Consider the following 20,485-nt stretch of genomic DNA (forward strand, 5'->3'; position numbering starts at 1 on the left):
GCCGCCGCCCTAAGCAGTCAGGACAGGGACAAGCAGACAGCATGAACAGAAGCCAGGCTGGCAGACTGGACTGAAGATTAAGTTTGCGATCTTGCATAGTGGAAGATGGTGCACTATGCAAGTACGCCGCCAGGTATGTTACACAGTGGCTTGCGAAAGTATTCACCCCCTTGGCATTTTTTGTGTTTTGCTACCTTACAACCTGGAATTTCACTGGGCTTTTTTAGGCTTTGCATCAGTTCATGTAAAAAACATGCCTACAACTGTGAACATTTGTTTTTCTTTTTATTGTGACGCAAACAACAAATAGGACAAAATAACTAAAAATTTCAGTGTGCATAACTATTCACCCTCCTAATGTCAGTACTTTTCTACAGCTTGCAAGTTGAAAGGAAATCCAGCTCCAGCAAGGTAAAATTAAAAATATCTCTTTTTAGAAAAATCCATTGAACAGTTGTCCTTCACTGGCATCTTTTTCCTCCACTTTGACTAAATGAATTGGTCTGAACAAGTGCCCATATTTAATGGATTTTTCTAATAAAGAGATATTTAAAATTTTACCTGCTGGAGCTGGATCTTCCTTTGAACCTGCAAGCTGCTACTCACGTCTGACAGGGACGTTTTTCCGTACTCCAAGGACTGAATGGACTCAGACACAAGGGTGAGCTGAAAATATTTTCTGTTTCCTGCATGCAGTACATTGTACAGCCTCCTTCTGCAGCAATTACAGCTGCAAGTCGCTTTAGATAAGTCTTGATGAGTTTTCCAGATCTTGGCACTGGGATTTTTGCCCATTCCTCAAGTCAAAACTGCTCCAACTCCTTCAAGTTAGATAGTTTCCTCTAGTGAACAGCAATCCTCAAGTCTGACCACAGATTCTCAACTGGATTAAGGTCTGAGCTTTGACTAGGCCACTCCAAAACATTTACACGTTTCTCCTTAAACCACTCGAGTGTTGCTTTAGCAGTATGCTTTGGGTCATTGTCTTGTTGGAAGATGAACTTCCGTCCCAGTCTCAAATCACTGACAGACTGAAACAGGTTTTGTTCAAGAATATCCCTGAATTTCACACCAGCCATCTCCCCCTTGACTCAGACAATTTTCCCTGTACCTGCTGCCGAAAAACATCTCCACAGCATGATGCTGCCACCACCATGTTTTATGGTTGGGATGGTGATCTTGGGATGATGAGCTTGGTTTGGCACCAGACATAGCGTTTGCCTTGTTGGCAAAAATTTTCAATTGTGGTCTCATCTGACCACAGCTCCTTCCTCCATACATTTGGGGAGTTTCCCACATGTCTTTTGGCAAACTCAAAAAGAGCCTTTCAATTTTTGTGTGTAAGGTAAAGGTTTTTTTCTGCCCACTCTTCCATAAAGGCCACCTCTATCGAGTATACGCCTTATTGTTGTCGTATGGACAGATACTCCAGTCTCTGCTTGGGAACTCTGCAGCACCTTCAGGGTTACCTTTGGTCTCTGTGCTGCCTCTCTGATAAATGCCCTCCTTGCTCGGGCTGAGAGTTTTGGTGGGCAGCCTTCTCTTGGCAGGTTTGTTGTGGTACCATGTTCATTCCTTTTTATGATAATGTATTTGATGGTCCTCTGGGGGATCATCAGAGATTGGGATATTTTTTTATAACTCAACCCTGACTTGTACGTCTGAACAACTTTTTCCCTGACTTGTTTGGAGATCTTCTTGGTGTTCTTTGTTTTGTTTGGTTAGTGGTGCCTCTTGCTTAATGGTGTTAAGGCCTCTGTGGCCTTTCAGAAAAGATATGCATATACTGACAGACCATGTGACACTTAGATTGCACACAGGTGGACTTCCTTTCACTAAGCATGTGACTTATGAAGATAATTGCTTGCACCAGGAGTTTTTAGGGGCATCATAGCAAAAGGGGTGAATACTTATGCACATTCCAATTTTTAGTTATTTAATCCCATACATTTAATTTATAGTTACATTTTTCTCACTTCACTACACTAACTTAGACTATTTAGTGCTGATGCATCACACACAAATCGGATTACAAAAATATTTAAACACAAGTTGTAATGTAACAAAATAGGTAACCAGCCAAGGGGGTGAATACTTTCGCAAGCCACTATATACACAAAGAGGGGTGTCAGGATGGGGGATATATATACCAGGAAGGGGCCAAGGATGGGGGACATATATACCAGGATGAGCTCAGGATGGGGGACATATATACCAGGATAAGGAACATATAAACCAGGATGCCCAGGATGGGGGACATATACATCATAAAAGGGCCCAGGATGGGGGACATACAGTATATACCTGGAAGGGGACCAGGATGGGGGACATGACTACATAATGGGGGAGGGGGTCAACACATACAGTTATATGAAAAAGTTTGGGCACCCCTATTAATCTTAAGCTTAATGTTTTATAAAAATTGGTGTTTTTGCAACAGCTATTTCAGTTTGATATAAGTAATAACTGTTGGACACAGTAATGTTTCTGCCTTGAAATGAGGTTTATTGTAGTAACAGAAAATGTGCAATCTGCATTCAAACAAAATTTGACAGGTGCATAAGTATGGGCACCCTTATCATTTTCTTGTTTTAAATACTCCTACCTACTTTTTACTGACTTACTAAAGCACTTTTTTTGGTTTTGTAACCTCATTGAGCTTTGAACATCATAGCCAGGTGTATGCAATCATGAGAAAAGCTACTTAAAGTGGCCACTTGCAAGTTGTTCTCCTGTTTGAATCTCCTCTGAAGAGTGGCATCATGGGCTCCTCAAAACAACTGTCAAATGATCTGAAAACAAAGATTATTCAACATAGTTGTTCAAGGGAAGGATACAAAAAGCGGTCTCAGAGATTTAATCTGTCAGTTTCCACTGTGAGGAACATAGTAAGGAAATGGAAGAACACAGGGACAGTTCTTGTTAAGGCCAGAAGTGGCAGGCCAAGACAAACATCAGAAAGGCAGAGAAGAAGAATGGTGAGATCAGTCAAGGACAATCCTCAGACCACCTCCAGAGAGCTGCAGCATCAACTTGCTGCAGATGGTGTCACTGTGCATCGGTCAACTGTACAACGCACTTTGCACAAGGAGAAGCTGTATGGGAGAGTGATGCGAAAGAAGCCGTTTCTGCAAGCACGCCACAAACAGAGTCGGCTGAGGTATGCAAAAGCACATTTGGAGAAGCCAATTTCTTTTTGGAAGAAGGTACTGTGGACTGATGAAACCAAGATTGAGTTGTTTGGTCATACAAAAAGGCGCTATGCATGGCGGCAAAAAAAACACAGCATTCCAAGAAAAACACTTGCTACCCACAGTAAAATTTGGTGAAGGTTCCATCATGCTTTGGGGCTGTGTGGCCAATGCCGGCACCGGGAATCTTGTTAAAGTTGAGGGACGCATGGATTCCACTCAGTATCAGCAGATTCTTGACAATGATGTTCAAGAATCAGTGACAAAGTTGAAGTTACGCAGGGGATGGATCTTTCAGCAAGACAATGATTCAAAACACCGCTCCAAATCTACTCAGGCATTCATGCAGAGGAACAATTACAATGTTCTGGAATGGCCATCCCAGTCCCCAGACCTGAATATCATTGAACATCTGTGGGATCATTTGAAGAGGGCTGTCCATGCTTGGCGACCATCAAACTTAACTGAACTGGAATTGTTTTGTAAAGAGGAATGGTCAAAAATACCTTCATCGAAGATCCAGGAAATCATTAAAAGCTTCAGGAAGCGACTAGAGGCTGTTATTTTTGCAAAAGGAGGATCTACTAAATATTAATGTCACTTTTCTGGTGAGGTGCCCATACTTATGCACCTGTCAAATTTTGTTTGAATGCAGATTGCACATTTTCTGCTAGTACAATAAACCTCATTTCAAGGCAGAAACATTACTGTGTCCAACAGTTATTACATATATCAAACTGAAATAGCTGTTGCAAAAACACCAATTTTAATAAAACATTAAGCTTAAGATTAATAGGGGTGCCCAAACTTTTTCATATAACTGTATGTCCTTATATGATTTAGAACACTACAAGGGCCCATACATCTGATCAACATACATAGTGGGGGGGGCCCAGGTCCAAATTTAGCACCGGGGCTTATCGGACTCTATTTATGCCATTGGATGCCAATACAGTTAAGAGTGGTGGTCGCTCTGGGACCCACAATGGGCCACCTCTGCCACCCCTGGCAGCTACTCCACAGACTTCAGCTGTATCTCCCTCCTTCTTACTGTTTCAAAACTGGACTAGATCGGTGAGTGACACGGCTTGTGAACATTTACAGAAAACCTGTGTGTAGGAAGAGGGGAATTACTGACTGCTAGAACGTGAGAAAGATACAGCTTTATGTTTTCTAACAAGATATATCACAAATGTTCATAAAATTACATGTGCTATTGATTTAAGTAAAACAATTATTTTAATTATTAAGTGTAAATTTTTCTAATTTTTCTCTTTTTCGTTACTTATATGTTGGACTTCTTGGTTACAATTCTCTTACCTGATGAAGATTAAACTCACTCAGTATATGATGATGATCAGATGTAAAACTATTTAGGTCTTCCAATACAGGATTACCAGGGGGAGACACTGTTGCAGGAGAAAGACCTTTATCTTGCAAAATGTCTTGTAAATGATTTAACTAGAAAATTAAAAAAAGAATCCATGAAAACTATATTATCTTAGCGTTGTAAAATGTTGTATCTACTGATACTGCTGTAATTATAGAGGAGTATATATACTGTTTTATCTTAAAGGGAATCTGTCAGCATGATTTTGCTATGTAATCTGAGGACAGTATGAGGTAGGGGCTGAGACATAGATTTCAGGGATGTGTCGCTCATTAGGTTGTATGCTGTTAATTCTATAGAATGAATGTTTTATCACCAGGAGATTATCACTGTCTGAACTACAACTCCTGTGAACCACGCCTCCTACTGTCAGCGAGAAAATGTAAACAAAAAGCTGTAGGGTGGGCAGGGTTAGCTTTCTGAGTTCTGCTACATGCTACATCTAAATACTGATTGTGTCACAACTGCTGCACCCAGTAAACTAAGTGATACATCGTTGGAATCGGGGTCTCTTTTCCTACATTATGCAAATGAGGTAATAAAAACCTGGTGATAGATTTCCCTTTAATTACCATTAATTCAGTACACTTAAAATAAGAGCAATTTTACAGGAGCTGCAACTCTATTCACTGAATTTTTTTTTAAATTTAAGCTGAGCACCTCCTCTAATCATCATTGCTCCACTAATTCTACAACAGATTTTCTTTTTTTTCTATGGCCTTCTGTTCCATTGTCCCTTGGTAATAAAGAGTGCACAATATGTATCTTTTCCCTTAAAACAATGGGTTTATTACACAGAACTTCTCAGTGGCCATTATCTTTTTCTCCTCTATGACACTGACCAATGACACTCCTCTCTCCTGTGCTTTGATACTCCAAAAGCAATAGGGGAAGCGGTGACTGTGGAGTTCTCTGCGTGTTCTTGTGAAACAGACCTCATCTCAGGAGAACATGCATAACCAGGCTGGTACCTTCTCTGTGGGCGTTTGGTTTATCTGTCTATGATATGACAATGTTTTGATTGACAAGCGTACTAGAGGAGAAAAAGCAAACGCAGTCAGAAAGTTCTGTGGGATTTGCCCAGTTGGTTAAAGGAAAAATTTGCATATTGGGTGCTCTTTTTACTGGGGGCATAACTTTGGAACCGAGGAGCACAACAGAAAAAGAAAAACTGGTCCAGAATTAGTGAAGCAGCATCAATTGGAAGAGGTACTCAAGTTTAAATTAAAAAAATTCAGTGAAAAGTCTTCCTTAAAGGGAACCTGTTACCGGAAAAAATGCTATTAATCTGCAGATATGGGCTTAAACTGCAGGTTAATAGCGTTATAAGGCTAGCTGGTGCCTGCATGTAGCCTAAAGCTGTGGGGAGAAAATGAACTTTATTCTCCCCAGCAGCGTTCCTGTTATATTCAGGGGGCGGAGTCAGCGCAGGTTCAGTCACTGCTCTGAGAATACAGAGCGGCGGCTGTAACCGCTCCCTCGGCCCTGAGCTGGGCGCCCCCATGACTGAAACCAACCTCCTGGCCCTGAGTGACAGCTGGGGGCGCGGTTTCAGTCACGGGGCAGCGCCGGCGCGGGTTCAGTCACCGCTCTAAGTATACAGAGCGGTGGCTGTAACTGTGCACCGGCCCTGACTGACACTTCCTCGGCATTGGGGCTCAGCTGTCGGTCAGGGACAGGGGTGCAGTTACAGCCGCTGCTCTGTATACTTAGAGCGGTGACTGAACCAGTGCCGGCACCGCCCCCGTGACTGAAACCAGAACGCTGCTGGGCAGAAAAAAAGTTTATTTTCTCCCCGCAGCGTTAGGCTACGTGCAGGCACCGGCCAGCATTATAACGCTATTAACAGGCAGATGGACCCCATATCTGCAGGCTAATATCATTTTTTCTGGTGACAGGTTCCCTTTAATTACCTTCAATAGGTCTTAGTTACAAATTACAAAAAATTGCTTGGAGTCAATTGAGCCGTCTTTCTCAGTGTGATCCCAGAAGGGAAACCAACAGCTTAAAAAAATTGTAGTTACGGTATATGGAAGACTCTCTTATTACAGTTAAAATGCTGAGTAATTTATGCACCCAGTGCTTTTTTCAGAAATGTAAGATAAAATATTTGTTTTGCAATATTTTTCCCTGTAATACTAAGAGTGATTATCTGTTATTTTTCCCTTAGGAATTCACATGTCCAAGCCAAGTGCAAAGAATGGAAGAAAGCGAATCACTTACCAGGTTTTTGCTATCTAATCTCAGGCAGCATGATGTAGGGGCGGAGACCCTGATTCTTGTAATGTATCAATTACTGGGCTGGTTGCTATAGTTTTCATACAATCACTGTTTTATCAACAGGAGATTATCACTAGAGGACTAGTGATAATCTCCTATTGCTGCCATGTAGTCTCCCATATTTATGAGCTCTGTATAAACCGGCTCCACTACTAATTGGCAGCTTTGTGCAAGTTGTACACAAAAAAAACTGTCAATCGGTAGTGGGGGTGGGATGAGACAGAGCTCAGCATTCGGAGAACTGGTAGATCTGCAGCAGATAAAGCAATGGTTTTATAAAAACTACAGCAAACAGCTCAATAAGTGATATAGCGTTGGAATGAGAGACACTACACCATGCTGCTCTCAGATGAGGAAGCAAAAACCTGTTGACAGATTCCCTTTAAGAGGCTGTTTGCATTTACCTATGAGTGATATTTTCAACATTGGATATGAACATAAAAACAGAAGGGTGAAGCAACACATTGCTAAAAATACTATAGGGGCACAGAGATTCACCACTAGCACTGAGACAGTCTCATTGTTTTTGTGCTTCGATGACAGCATACCATGGGATACATCCTTATAATTATATTAACAAAAGTAATCACCTTGATTTGTAGTTTGTCCTTTTCCTCCTTGAAGACACTGAGTGTGGCTCTTGACCTGCTGAGTTCCTTGTCTGCCAGCCTCAGTTTGACCCTTAATGCTGTATTATTCTCCTGGAATTGTGTAATTTCAGACTGTAAAACCTTATCATCAACAGAACTCTGTATGAAAAGAGTTTGCCTTATTAGTGCCAATAGTCTTTATATACTGGTGTCACTGCTTATTGAACTACTGCTTAAACTCAAGTACAAGCCTTGTTCAGACTTGCATACTAAAATTCAAAGTTGAACAAAAACTAAGGCCACTTTTAGGCAGTCATAATGCATGTGCTTTCTTTCACCATTATTATGAACGCAACAACAGAACCTCCTAGAAGCTCTTAATGCACTAAAGTTAGGTACACATTGTTTTGTGCACTTAGCCTACTGTATACACTTGAAGGGTAGGCGCGTGTACATAGTTAAGGAAACAATGTAGGACTGACCTTTAATAATAATAATCTTTTTATTTATATAGCGCCAACATATTCCGCAGCGCTTTACAATTCAGACAATTTACAGACATTATCACTGTCCCCATTGGGGCTCACAATCTACATTCCCTATCAGTATGTCTTTGGAGTGTGGGAGGAAACCGGAGGAAACCCAAGCAAACATGGGGAGAACATACAAACTCGTTGCAGATGTTGTCCTTGATGGGATTTAATCCTAGTCTTGGTTTAAAATCTTAAGTATTTTCTTTCAATTTGCAGTTACTAAAACAGGTAGTTAAATGGGTTGTCTCTCCTTGCTGTTTCACCTCACCTCCAGTTCTGTTGCAGGCTACTCCTTATTCAGGGAGTGCTGCAGACGTTCTTCACTGACAGTGCAGCTCCTGAGCTACTGTGTGATCAGGGGCTGTCCTATAGAACTCAATAGAGCTGATGAGAGGTGACTTGACAAGGGCCTAACTGGCATGGGCCAGAATGTGTGCTCCTGCGAACTCAGTCATCCTCAGAAGAAATTAGATGTGGGAAACTGTGCAAGCAAGATAACCTACCGCTCCTGCCTCACAGTGGTGGCCTTACTTCTTGATATTGTATAGTTACAAACTGTTTGTAATAAAAAAATTATGAAGAACATGGATTGCATACTAAAGAATTTTCCGCAACTTTAGTAGAAATACAGCTGAATAAAAATGAATACTTAAAGGGAACTAAAGAGAACCTACCAGCGCATTTTTACATTTGGAAGTAGTGGTATGGCTGTATAGCCGTTTGTCCTCCAATAAAAATGGTACTCTTTTATTGTAGAGACTTGATGTGCCAGTCATGAGGAATGTAGCTTGGCAGCCATATACAAATCAGACTGGAAGGGCACTAAGGGTGTGTCATTATACTTGATATTCTTCTTCCACATGCATTGACACACCCCTAGTGCATTCCCAGCCTGATTTCCATATGCTTCTACACCAGAGTACTCATGATTGTGTAGCGCCCCGAGGGTTCGGTCGCTACAGAGGTATTGCACCTCAACCAGAGGTGTGATATCCCACTCCCGGGTAAGGATGGTGTGTGGACCGGGACTCAGCTAGCTGCATGCATCACACACACCCCATTTCCGGGGGACAGCTCAATGGTGCTCCCATTAGTACAGTAATGCAGGCACGACAGATCATGTCCCTGGCTGGAGTGGGGAGGGGGGAGGAAAACCCAGTGATGTAGGAGCAGGAGGGGACGGTTTCTGGGCATAGGTAGAAGCCCATTGGTTGCAAGTCACCTGGGCTCATACACAGAGAGGGAGGTATAAGAGGTGGGCACCATCTTAGAAGAAGAGATAGAGTTCAGTCGTGCAGAGAAGGAGTGCAGTCTGTGAGGAGAGGCTCTGCAGGAGCTCTGCTCCAGGGCCAGGCCTAGAGTAGAGGCCGGGGCCCGAGAGAAGAGAGGAGAACAGAAAGGAAAGTAAGAAGGAACAGAACACCAAGAGAGGCCCAGAGACACGAAGGCAGAAGGAACCCTAAGGACCCAGGAGATTACGGGTGACGGGTTAGCAGAACAGGGTACCGGATCCCAAGTTGGTGGAGGTGACTAATCTTTAACCAAGAACCGGTGGTCGTGATCATTTACTGGTGCGACCCCTCACTACACCTACTAGGAAGGCACACCACATAGGGTCAGGGAAGTGGACACCCAGTCCTCCCAGGAGAAGACCCGAGGCAGCTGGACAGAAGTAGTGTCACTGGTGGGGCACGGCTGACGAAAGGATAGAAGGGAGTCCTGTGCCACACTCCGGAATTGCCTGGGGGTTGATCGAGCCCCCTGCCTGGTGGACGCAGCATGGCTCAGGCGGTGCTACCTGTGCACAAGTGACCTGGATGAGAACTGTGAGTAAAGAACCTGAACTGCAACACCTTGTCTCTGTGCTTTCTCACCGCGTCAGCACTACTAGTACTGGGACGCCCCGCACCACAACCACCATCATCACTCTACACTGCCCTGAGGCTATACTCCTCCCGTGGGGAGTTGTACTACACTCTGCTGCACCCAAAACACCAGCCTCAGTGGTCTGCCCTGCAGCGGCGGTTCATCCTGGCCGCAATCCACGGGTGGCGTAGTCGGACATTTAATCATAAAAACCGCATAAATAGACTGCCGCTGGTTTGACCACCCTGAGCCACGGGACCGGGTCGCCGCCACGGTGACTACAACCCCCAGCATCCACAAAAAGGCCCGGTTCCGGGTTTCCCACGCGGCCCAGGGGGCGCGTCAATTGACACATTCAATCTCTACAAAAATGGTACAATTTTTATTGAAGAACAAGAGCCCACACAGCCATGCCACCACTTCCATATGTAAAAATCTGCTGACCACTTCAGTTTACCAGAATAAACAATTATAAATGATACATAGATTTAATAACCATGCAGTAGCATGTAAAAGTTTGGGCACCCCTGGTCAAAATTACTGTTATTCTGAACAGTTAAGCAAGTTGAACATGAAATGATCTCTAAAAGGGTTGAAGTTAAAGATGACACATTTCCTTTGTAAAAAATATATATTTATACTGTATATATATACAGTGGTGGCCAAAAGTATTGGCACCCCTGCAATTCTGTCAGATAATACTCAGTTTCTTCCTGAAAATGATTGCAATCACAAATTCTTTGGTATTATTATCTTCATTTAATTTGTCTTCAATGAAAAAACACAAAAAGAATTGTCCTAAAGCCAAATTGGATACAATTCCACACCAAACCTAAAAAAGGGGGTGGACAAAAGTATTGGCACTGTTTGAAAAATCATGTGATGCTTCTCTAATTCGTGTAATTAACAGCACCTGAAACTTACCTGTGGCACCTAGCAGGTGTTGGCAATAACTAAATCACACTTGCAGCCAGTTAACATGAATTAAAGTTGACTCAACCTCTGTCCTGTGTCCTTGTGTGTACCACATTGAGCATGGAGAAAAGAAAGAAGACCAAAGAACTGTCTGAGGACTTGAGAAACCAAATTGTGAGGAAGCATGAGCAATCTCAAGGCTACAAGTCCATCTCCAAAGACCTGAATGTTCCTGTGTCTTCCGTGCGCAGTGTCATCAAGAAGTTTAACTCCTTAAGCCCCGGAGCATTTTCCGTTTTTGCATTTTCGTTTTTGCTCCCCTTGTTCCCAGAGCCATAGCGTTTTTATTTTTTGGTCAATATGGCCATGTGAGGGCTTATTTTTTGCGGGACGAGTTGTACTTTTCAACGCCTTACTAGTTTTACCATATCCTCTACGGGAAAATGGGAAAAAAATACCAAGTGCGGTAAAATTGCAAAAAAGTGCAATACCACAGTTGTTTTTTATTTATTTTTTTTACCACGTTCACTGAATGCTAAAACTGACCTGCCCTTCTTATTCTACAGGTCATTACGAGTTCATAGACACCAAACATGAACAGGTTCTTTTATATTTAAGTGGTGAAAAAAAATTCCAAAATTTGGTAAAAAAAAAAATAAAAAAATAGCGCCATTTTCTAAGACCCGTAGCGTCTCCATTTTTCGTGATCTGGGGCTGCTTGATGGCTTATTTTTTGCGCACCGGGCAAACGTTTTTATTGATAACATTTGGGGTAGATCCGATGTTTTGATCGCCCGTTATTGCATTTTATTGCAATTTTGCGGCGACCAAAAAACGTAATTCTGGCGTTTAGAATTTTTTTCTCGTTACGCCGTTTACCGATCGGATTAATTCTTTTCTTATATTGATAGATCGGGCGATTCTGAACGCGGCGATACCAAATATGTGTATGTGGGTTTTTTTTTTATATATTTTATTTTGAATGGGGCGAAAGGGGGGTGATTTAAACTTTTATATTTTTTTATTTTTTTTTATATTTTTAAAAACTTTTTTTTTTTACTTTTTGCATGCTTCTATAGTCTTCATAGGAGACTAGAAGCAGCAACTATCCGATCGCCTCTGCTACATACAGGGGACGAGCAGGTCCCCTGCATGCAGCAGAAATGGTTCTGTGCTATGAGCGCCGACCACTAGGTGGCGCTCATAGCGACAAGATCATGACAACCACAGGCGTCTGCTGCAGACCCTGGGTTGTCATGCACGCCCATCGGCGACCCGCGATCACGTGACGGGGTCGCCGGTGGGCGGGGCTTATGACGCGCTACCCGGAAGCGCGCGCTAAATGCTGCTGTCGGAGATTGACAGCGGCATTTAACATGTTAACAGCCGCGGGTGGATCGCGATTCCACCCGCGGCTGTTGCGGGCACATGTCAGCTGTAAGAATCAGCTGACATGTGCTCCGTTCAGTGAGCGTTCAGCGCAGCAGCCCTCACTGAACCCGGGGCACGCAAATATGCGTACTAATACGTCCCCGGTAAGTAAGGGGTTTTAAAGCCCATGGCACTGTGGCTAACCTCCCTAGATGTGGACGGAAAAGAAAAATTGACGAGAGATTTTAACGCAAGATTGTGCGGATGGTGGATAAAGAACCCCGACTAACATCCAAACAAGTTCAAGCTGCCCTGCAGTCCGAGGGTACAACAGTGTCAACCCGTACTATCCGTCGGCGTCTGAATGATAAGGGACTGTATGGTAGGATACCCAGGAAGACCCCACTTCTTACCCCGAGACATAAAAAAGCCAGGCTGGAGTTTGCCAAAACTTACTTGAGAAAGCCTAAAACGTTTTGGAAGAATGTTCTCTGGTCAGATGAGACAAAAGTAGAGCTTTTTGGCAAAAAGCATCAACATAGAGTGTACAGGAAAAAAAAGAGGCATTCAAAGAAAAGAACACGGTCCCTACAGTCAAACATGGCAGAGATTCCCTGATGTTTTGGGGTTGCTTTGCTGCCTCTCGCACTGGACTGCTTGACCGTGTGCATGGCATTATGAAGTCTGAAGACTGCCAACAAATTTTGCAGCATAATGTAGGGCCCAGCGAGAGAAAGCTGGGTCTCCCTCAGAGGTCATGGGTCTTCCAGCAGGACAATGACCCAAAACACACTTCCAAAAGCACTATAAAATGGTTTGAGAGAAAGCACTGGAGACATCTAAGGTGGCCAGCAATGAGTCCAGACCTGAATCCCATAGAACACCTGTGGAAAGATCTCAAAATGGAAGTTTGGAGAAGGCACCCTTCAAATATCAGGGACCTGGAGCAGTTTGCCAAAGAAGAATGGTCTACAATTCCAGCAGAGCATTGTAAGAAACTCATTGATGGTTACCGGAAGCGGTTGTTCGCAGTTATTTTGGCTAAAGGTTGTGCAACCAAGTATTAGGCTGAGGGTGCCAATACTTTTGTCTGGCCCATTTTTGGAGTTTTGTGTGAAATGATCAATGATTTGATTTTTGCTTCATTCTCTTTTGTGTTTTTTCCTTGCAAGCAAATTAAATGAAGATAATAAGACCAAAGAATTTGTGATTGCAATCATTTTCAGGAAGAAACTGAGTATTATCTGACAGAATTGCAGGGGTGCCAATACTTTTGGCCACCACTGTATATATATATATATATATATATATATATATATATATATATATATATACACACACTGCTCAAAAAAATAAAGGGAACACTCAAATAACACATCCTAGATCTGAATGAATGAAATATTCTCATTGAATACTTTGTTCTGTACAAAGTTGAATGTGCTGACAACAAAATCACACAAAAATCATCAATGGAAATCAAATTTATTAACCAATGGAGGCCTGGATTTGGAGTCACCCCCAAAATTAAAGTGGAAAAACACACTACAGGCTGATCCAACTTTGATGTAATGTCCTTAAAACAAGTCAAAATGAGGCTCAGTATTGTGTGGCCTTCACGTGCCTGTATGACCTCCCTACAACGCCTGGGCATGCTCCTGATGAGGTTGCGGATGGTCTCCTGTGGGATCTCCTCCCACATCTGGACTAAAGCATCCGCCGACTCCTGGACAGTCTGTGGTGCAACATGACGTTGGTGGATGGAGCGAGACATGATGTCCCAGATGGAGGGGGCCGTAGGAGGGCAACTATCCAGCAGCAGGACCGCTACCTCCGCCTTTGTGCAAGGTGGAACAGGAGGAGCACTGCCAGAGCCCTGCAAAATGACCTCCAGCAGGCCACAAATGTGCATGTGTCTGCACAAACGGTTAGAAACCGACTCCATGAGGGTGGTATGAGGGCCCGACGTCCACAGATGGGGGTTGTGCTCACAGCTCAACACCGTGCAGGACGCTTGGCATTTGCCACAGAACACCAGGATCGGCAAAGTCGCCACTGGCGCCCTGTGCTCTTCGCAGATGAAAGCAGGTTCACACTGAGCACATGTGTGGCGCCCCTGAGGGTTCGGTCGCTACAGAGGTATTGCATCTCACCCAGAGGTGTGGTATCTCACTCTCAGGTAAGGAAGGAATATGGCTCAGGACCCTTACACTACATCCACTACACCACATTTCCGGGGGACAGGGCGAGATGCCTCTTATGGGAGAGCACAAGTGTCCCTGATCCCTGGCTGGAGTGGGGAGGAACCACTTAGAGAGGGGGAACTAAGTAGTGGATGGGTGGAGGACGGACATCCTGGGAGCACTGTAGTAGGAAGTATAAAAGTAAGGAACCATTTTGGTTCAGGAGCAGGAGTCAGTCAGACTGAGGTGCTGACAGGGGGCAGAGGCTCTGTATGAGCTCTGCTTCACAGGCGGGCCTAGACAGCAGGCCTGAGCCTGGGAGAGAGGAAGAGGGAGCAGGAAGGCTCCAGGAACAGAAGGGACCCTAGGGGTACGGGCCGTGCAGCAAGCCACCAGTACGCCCGCCGTTACTAGAAGAGTAAGGGGGTCAGGCCAGAGAAGGGGAACCGGGTGCCCAAACCAGCAGAGACTACAGGGCTCAACTGGGAACCGGAGGCTGCAGCACTTCAAGTACAGCAGGCCGTCCACACCAGCCACTAGGAAAGTAGCCACATAGGGCCAGGGGACGGAACACACGTCGCCCGCCAAGGCCTGAGGACACTGGACAGAGGTGCTGCTAGGTGTGAGATACAAGGAGAGAGGCCAGAGAGGACACACAGAAGGGGGTCCTGTTAAGTGCTCCAGAGCTACCTGGGAGTCGACTGAGCCCCTCACTCGGTGAACACAGGACGACGCGGGAAGTTATGAACCTGCAGTAATAACTTGGAGTGAAAGAACTGTGATTAAAGACCCTGAGACAGCATTGCAAAGACTCCGCGTTGTCACTACTGATTCCCTGCACTATCACCACCATCATCCATACATGCTGACCTGAAGCTACACTCTTAGTTAGTTAGTTAGTTAGTAAAGCCGAATAAAGACTTGCGTCCATCAAGTTCGACCTGTTAGTTCTGTAATTGCTAAGGTTGATCCAGAGGAGGGCAAAAACCCCAAATGATTTGGCCAATCTTCACCTGAGGAAAAATTCCCTCCCGACTCTGAAACCAGCAGTCAGAATAAATCCCTGTATCAACCTACTATTTTATTTTATTTTTAAGTATATGCTGAAATCTGCCTGGTATCTAGAAATGCATCCAGTCCCCGCTTGAACTGGTTTAGTGAATCCGACATTACCGTCTCCTCACTCAGTGAATTCCATATTCTCACTGCTCTTACCGTAAAGAACCCCTTCCTATGCTGGTGCTGAAACCTTTTCTCTTCCAGTCTTAGTGAATGCCCTCTTGTTACCGTAATATCCCTCCTTTTGAACAAATCCCGGCCAAGGTCTCTATACTGTCCCCTAACATATTTGTACACATTTATTATGTCCCCCCTCAACCTTCTCTTTTCCAGGCTGAATAGTCCTAGTTTTGCCAACCTCTCTGGGTATTGCAGTCCCTCCATTCCCTTTATTAATTTTGTTGCCCTCCTTTGTACCTTTTCAAGCTCATTTATATCCTTTCTATATATTGGGGCCCATAACTGAGCACAGTATTCCAAGTGTGGTCTGACCAGTGCTTTGTACAGTGGAAGAACAATGTTCTCCTCCTTTGCAGCTATACCTCTTCTGATACATCCCATTACCCTGTTTGCCCTTACAGCAGCGGCCTGACTTTGGGCACTCCAATTTAGTTTGCTATCAATCAAGATGCCCAAGTCCTTCTCCATCTCTGAATTCCCCAATGATTTCCCATTCAGTGAGTACTGGTGACTTCCATTTTTCCTTCCCATATGTATGACCTTACATTTCTCCTCGTTAAACCTCATTTGCCATTTAATGCTCCACCTACCCAGCTTATCCAAATCCCTCTGTAGGTCTGCACTGTCCTCTTTTGTATTAATTGTTTTACATAACTTTGTGTCATCTGCAAATATTGATATTTTACTATTTATCCCGTTGACTATGTCGTTAATAAAGATATTAAATAACATTGGGCCTAGTACAGACCCCTGTGGTACCCCACTAGTGACGCTTACCCAATCTGAGTATATTCCATTTATAACCACCCTCTGCCTTCTATCCTTTAGCCAGTTAGCTACCCACTTGCAGACATTTTCCCCCAGCCCCATCATTCTCATTTTGTATACCAACCTATTATGTGGCACGCTATCGAACGCTTTTGAGAAGTCGAGATACACGACATCCACTGGTTCCCCCTGATCTACTCGAGAGCTAACCTCCTCGTAGAAGTTAATCAGGTTTGTTTGGCAGGAGCGATTCCTCATGAATCCATGTTGGTTCGGGGTTAATAGATTATTAGCATCAAGATGCTCCATGATTGCCTCATTAATAAAGCCTTCAAAAATTTTGCCCACAACGGACGTCAGACTCACCGGCCGATAGTTTCCGGCGTCACTTTTCGCTCCCTTTTTGAATATTGGCACTACATTCGCCTGTCGCCAATCAAGTGGCACAGACCCAGTCTCAACAGAGTCCTTAAATATAAGATATAACGGTCTGTCTATCACATTACTTAGTTCCCTTAGTACCCGTGGGTGTATGCCATCAGGTCCTGGTGATTTGTTTATTTTAATGTTACTGAGGCGTTTCTGTAGCCCAGCTTGGGTTAGATTTGTCATACTTAGTGGAGGATTAAGCTTGTCACTTCTCATTTCTCCTGTTAGTTCTTTTTCCTTTGTGAAAGTTGACGAAAAAAATTTATTTAATAGATTAGCTTTATCCTCATCTTTCTCTATGATTTTGCCTTCATCACTTTTTATCGGTCCAATATTATCCGATTTAATCCTTTTACTATTTATATACGTAAAGAACAGTTTGGGATTTGATCTACTTTCCCTAGCAATACGTCTCTCTGTTTCCTCCTTCGCTATTTTTATTTGTTTTTTTGCAGGTTCTCGTTTTTTCCTTGTAACACATTAGTGCCTCCTTGCTGTTTTCCTGTTTTAATCTCTTGAATGCCTCTTTTTTGCTATTTAACGCCCCTTTTACGTTCTTATTCAACCATATTGGTTTCCTCTTATTTCTGGCCCTTTTATTCCCATACGGTATATACCTCTCGCACTGAGTATTCAGAATTCTTTTGAAGGTTTCCCATTTACTATTCGTATTCCTTTGATTAAGAACTTTGTCCCAGTCTATAAGTTGAAGGTTTTCTTTCAGCTGATCAAACTTCGCCCTCCTAAAGTTTAATGTTTTAGTTGTTCCCTTATTGATAACCCTACTGAAGGGCATTTTGAAATTGATAATATTATGATCGCTATTACCTAGGTGCCCCCCTATCTGTACCTCAGTTATTCTATCAGGCCTATTAGTCAATATTAAGTCCAACACGGCCTTCCCTCTCGTTGGTTCCTGCACTAGTTGGGAGAGATAATTATCCTTGATATTTGTCAAGAACCTTTTTCCTTTCTGCGATCTACAGGTTTCTGTTTCCCAGTCAATATCCGGGTAGTTGAAGTCCCCCATTACAATCACCTCATTATGTTTTGTTACTTTGTCTATTTGTCCTAATAGCAGTTTCTCATTCTCCTCTGTTATATTAGGTGGCTTATAGCAGACCCCCAGTAATATTTTATTATTATTTTTTGCCCCCTCTATCTCTACCCACATGGACTCGACCCCCTCTTCTCCCTCTCCTATATCTTCCCTTAGTCTGGGCTTTAGACGTGACCTTACATATAAGCAGACTCCTCCGCCCTTCCCCTGTTTCCGGTCCCTTCTAAATAAACTATAATCTAATAAATTTACCGCCCAGTCGTAGCTATCGTCTAGCCAAGTCTCTGTTATACCTACGATGTCATACCTCTCCTCCGATATAAGCGCCTGCAGCTCATCCGCCTTATTGGTCAGGCTTCTTGCGTTGGTCAGCATGCAAGATAAAACTTTGGGGTTATTTAGCATCCTATTCTTCTCTAACGATCTAACTGTACTATCCCCACCCCCCTCTCCACCCTCATTATATTCACTTCTCCCCTTCCCCCTTGCTTGCCTCACATCCCACCTATTTCCTTGGTTTCCCCCCCCGTCTCTAGTTTAAAAACTCCTCCAACCTATTAGCCATCTTCTTCCCCAGCACCGCTGCACCCTCCCCATTGAGGTGCAGCCCGTCCCTACGGTAGAGCCTGTAGCCGACAGCGAAGTCGGCCCAGTTCTCCATGAACCCAAACCCTTCTGCCTTGCACCAACTCTTTAGCCACTTATTCACCTCCCTAACCTCCCGTTGGCGCTCCTGTGTGGCTCGCGGGATTGGTAGTATTTCTGAGAAAACTACCTTGGAGGTCCTTGCCCTAAGCTTCCTACCTAGATCCCTGAAATCATTTTTAAGGACCCTCCATCTACCACTCACTTTGTCATTGGTGCCAATGTGGACCATGACCGCTGGGTCTTCGCCAGCCCCACCCAGTAACCTGTCAACCCGATCCGCGATGTGCCGGACTCGAGCGCCAGGGAGGCAGCACACCGTTCGGCGATCCCGGTCTTTGTGACAGATTGCCCTGTCTGTCCCCCTAATAATAGAGTCACCCACTACCAGGACCTGTCTAGCCTGCCCTACACTTCCCCCCTCCCCCTCATTACTGGAGCATACACTCCCCCGGCGGTCAGAGGATCTGTCGTGCTCCAATAATGCCGGTTCTGAACCAGCCTTCCTATACTTCTTCCCTCTATCCCTTCTAACTGTTACCCAGCTCCCTGCCTGTTCAGCCTGCGCTTCCCCACTAAGCTCCACCCCCAGTGTTGACCCATTGAGTGTCTGCTCGGTGAGCAGCAAACTCCGTTCCATGTTGTCGATGCTCCTCAGTACCACTATCTGAGCACTTAGATCCAGGATTTGGGCTTCCAAGTGCACGATATGCTCACATCTCTCGCAGCAGTATGGATCCCTGAGCGGTAGCTCAGGGAATGCATACATTGCGCAAGATGTACACTGCACGGCTCCGGCCAACATGGACGTCATTCTAAATATGGGGATACAGTCAGTATATATGTACAAGTACAAAACACAATTATTTATATATAGGTGTATGGACGGGGATCAATTAGGGATGTGCAAGTGTATCGATTAGATATCGGCGCGGGATCAGTTAAGTATGGACGGGGGATCAATTAAGTATCAATTAAGTATGGACGGGGAATCAGCTGAGTGGGTCAGGTGGATTAATTAAGTATGGACGGTGTGTCAATTAACTATGGACTGGGATCAATAAGTATGAACTGGGGAAATAATTAATTGTGGACTAGGGAATCAATCAATTAATTATGGACAGGGGGTTTAATTAAATAGGATGGGGGGTAAAGCAAATAAATAGGTATGGACGGTGGGTCAATTAACTAAGGACTGGGGATCAATAAGTATCAATAATATCAATAAATATGGACTGGGGAAATAATTAATTGTGGTCTGGGGAATCAATCAATTAATTATGGACAGGGGTTAATTAAATATGGTGGGGGATAAGGCAAATAGATAGGGACTGGGGATGAGTAAAAGTGGACAAGGGGAATCTATTAAATAGGACAAGGGGGATCACTCAATTATGGGCTGGGGGGGTCAATCATTTAAATGTGGTCAGGGGGATCACTTTAATATGGACGGGGGGTGGTCGGGGATCAATTAAATGAGGACGGGGGGGTCAATTTAATGTGGTCAGAGGGATCAGTTAAATATGGACGGGGGTGTTCAGGGGAATCAATTTAAATATGGACGGGGGTGATCAATTAAATATGGACGGGGGGTAATCAATTAAATATGGACTAGGGAATACAATACAATTACAATACAGATACAAATACAATACAGTACAGTACACACTTGGGTTCAGTAGGGCCGCTTATCGCGGCCTCCTGCCCCTCACTCACCTCCTCTAGGGACGCTGCACGCTATCACAGCGCGCTTGTCCCTCCGGTCGCCTCTTACCGGTCCTCCTGATCACCTCCTGGTCACCACCACCTGGCACCCTCCGCTGGCCGGCACTGCACGCTGCCACAGCGCTCTCTTGCGCTCGTCCCTCCGGTCGCCTCCTACTGGTCCTCCCGGTCCGCTCGGTCACCTCCGCCTGGCTCTCCTCCCTTCCCAGGAGCTCTCTCCACACACAGCACAACTCTTGCAGCACACGGCAGGCTCCGCCTCCACCACTTCCTGTCAGGCCTCCTCCCACTTCCTGTCAGCCA

At 44.3% G+C, this 20,485-nt stretch overlaps 1 protein-coding gene across 4 annotated transcripts in view; it reads right to left on the bottom strand.

Moving 5' to 3' along the window:
• The window catches only part of USHBP1 (USH1 protein network component harmonin binding protein 1), a 152,431-nt gene that overhangs the window by 117,885 nt on the left and 14,061 nt on the right, over positions 1-20,485 (bottom strand). For 3 of the 4 annotated variants that reach the window (XM_073659616.1, XM_073659617.1, XM_073659614.1), the window contains exons 4-5: positions 7,452-7,610; positions 4,512-4,652 (exon numbers count right to left, since the gene is read on the bottom strand). In XM_073659616.1, coding sequence (XP_073515717.1) covers positions 4,512-4,652; positions 7,452-7,610 — 300 coding nt within the window. The remainder of the gene's footprint in view (positions 1-4,511; positions 4,653-7,451; positions 7,611-20,485) is intronic. The other variant, XM_073659618.1, reaches the window with a different exon arrangement.

Source organism: Phyllobates terribilis, unplaced genomic scaffold, assembly GCF_046119375.1.
Source record: "Phyllobates terribilis strain yellow unplaced genomic scaffold, ASM4611937v1 Scaffold_1__5_contigs__length_1240528914, whole genome shotgun sequence".
Taxonomy (NCBI): domain Eukaryota; kingdom Metazoa; phylum Chordata; class Amphibia; order Anura; family Dendrobatidae; genus Phyllobates; species Phyllobates terribilis.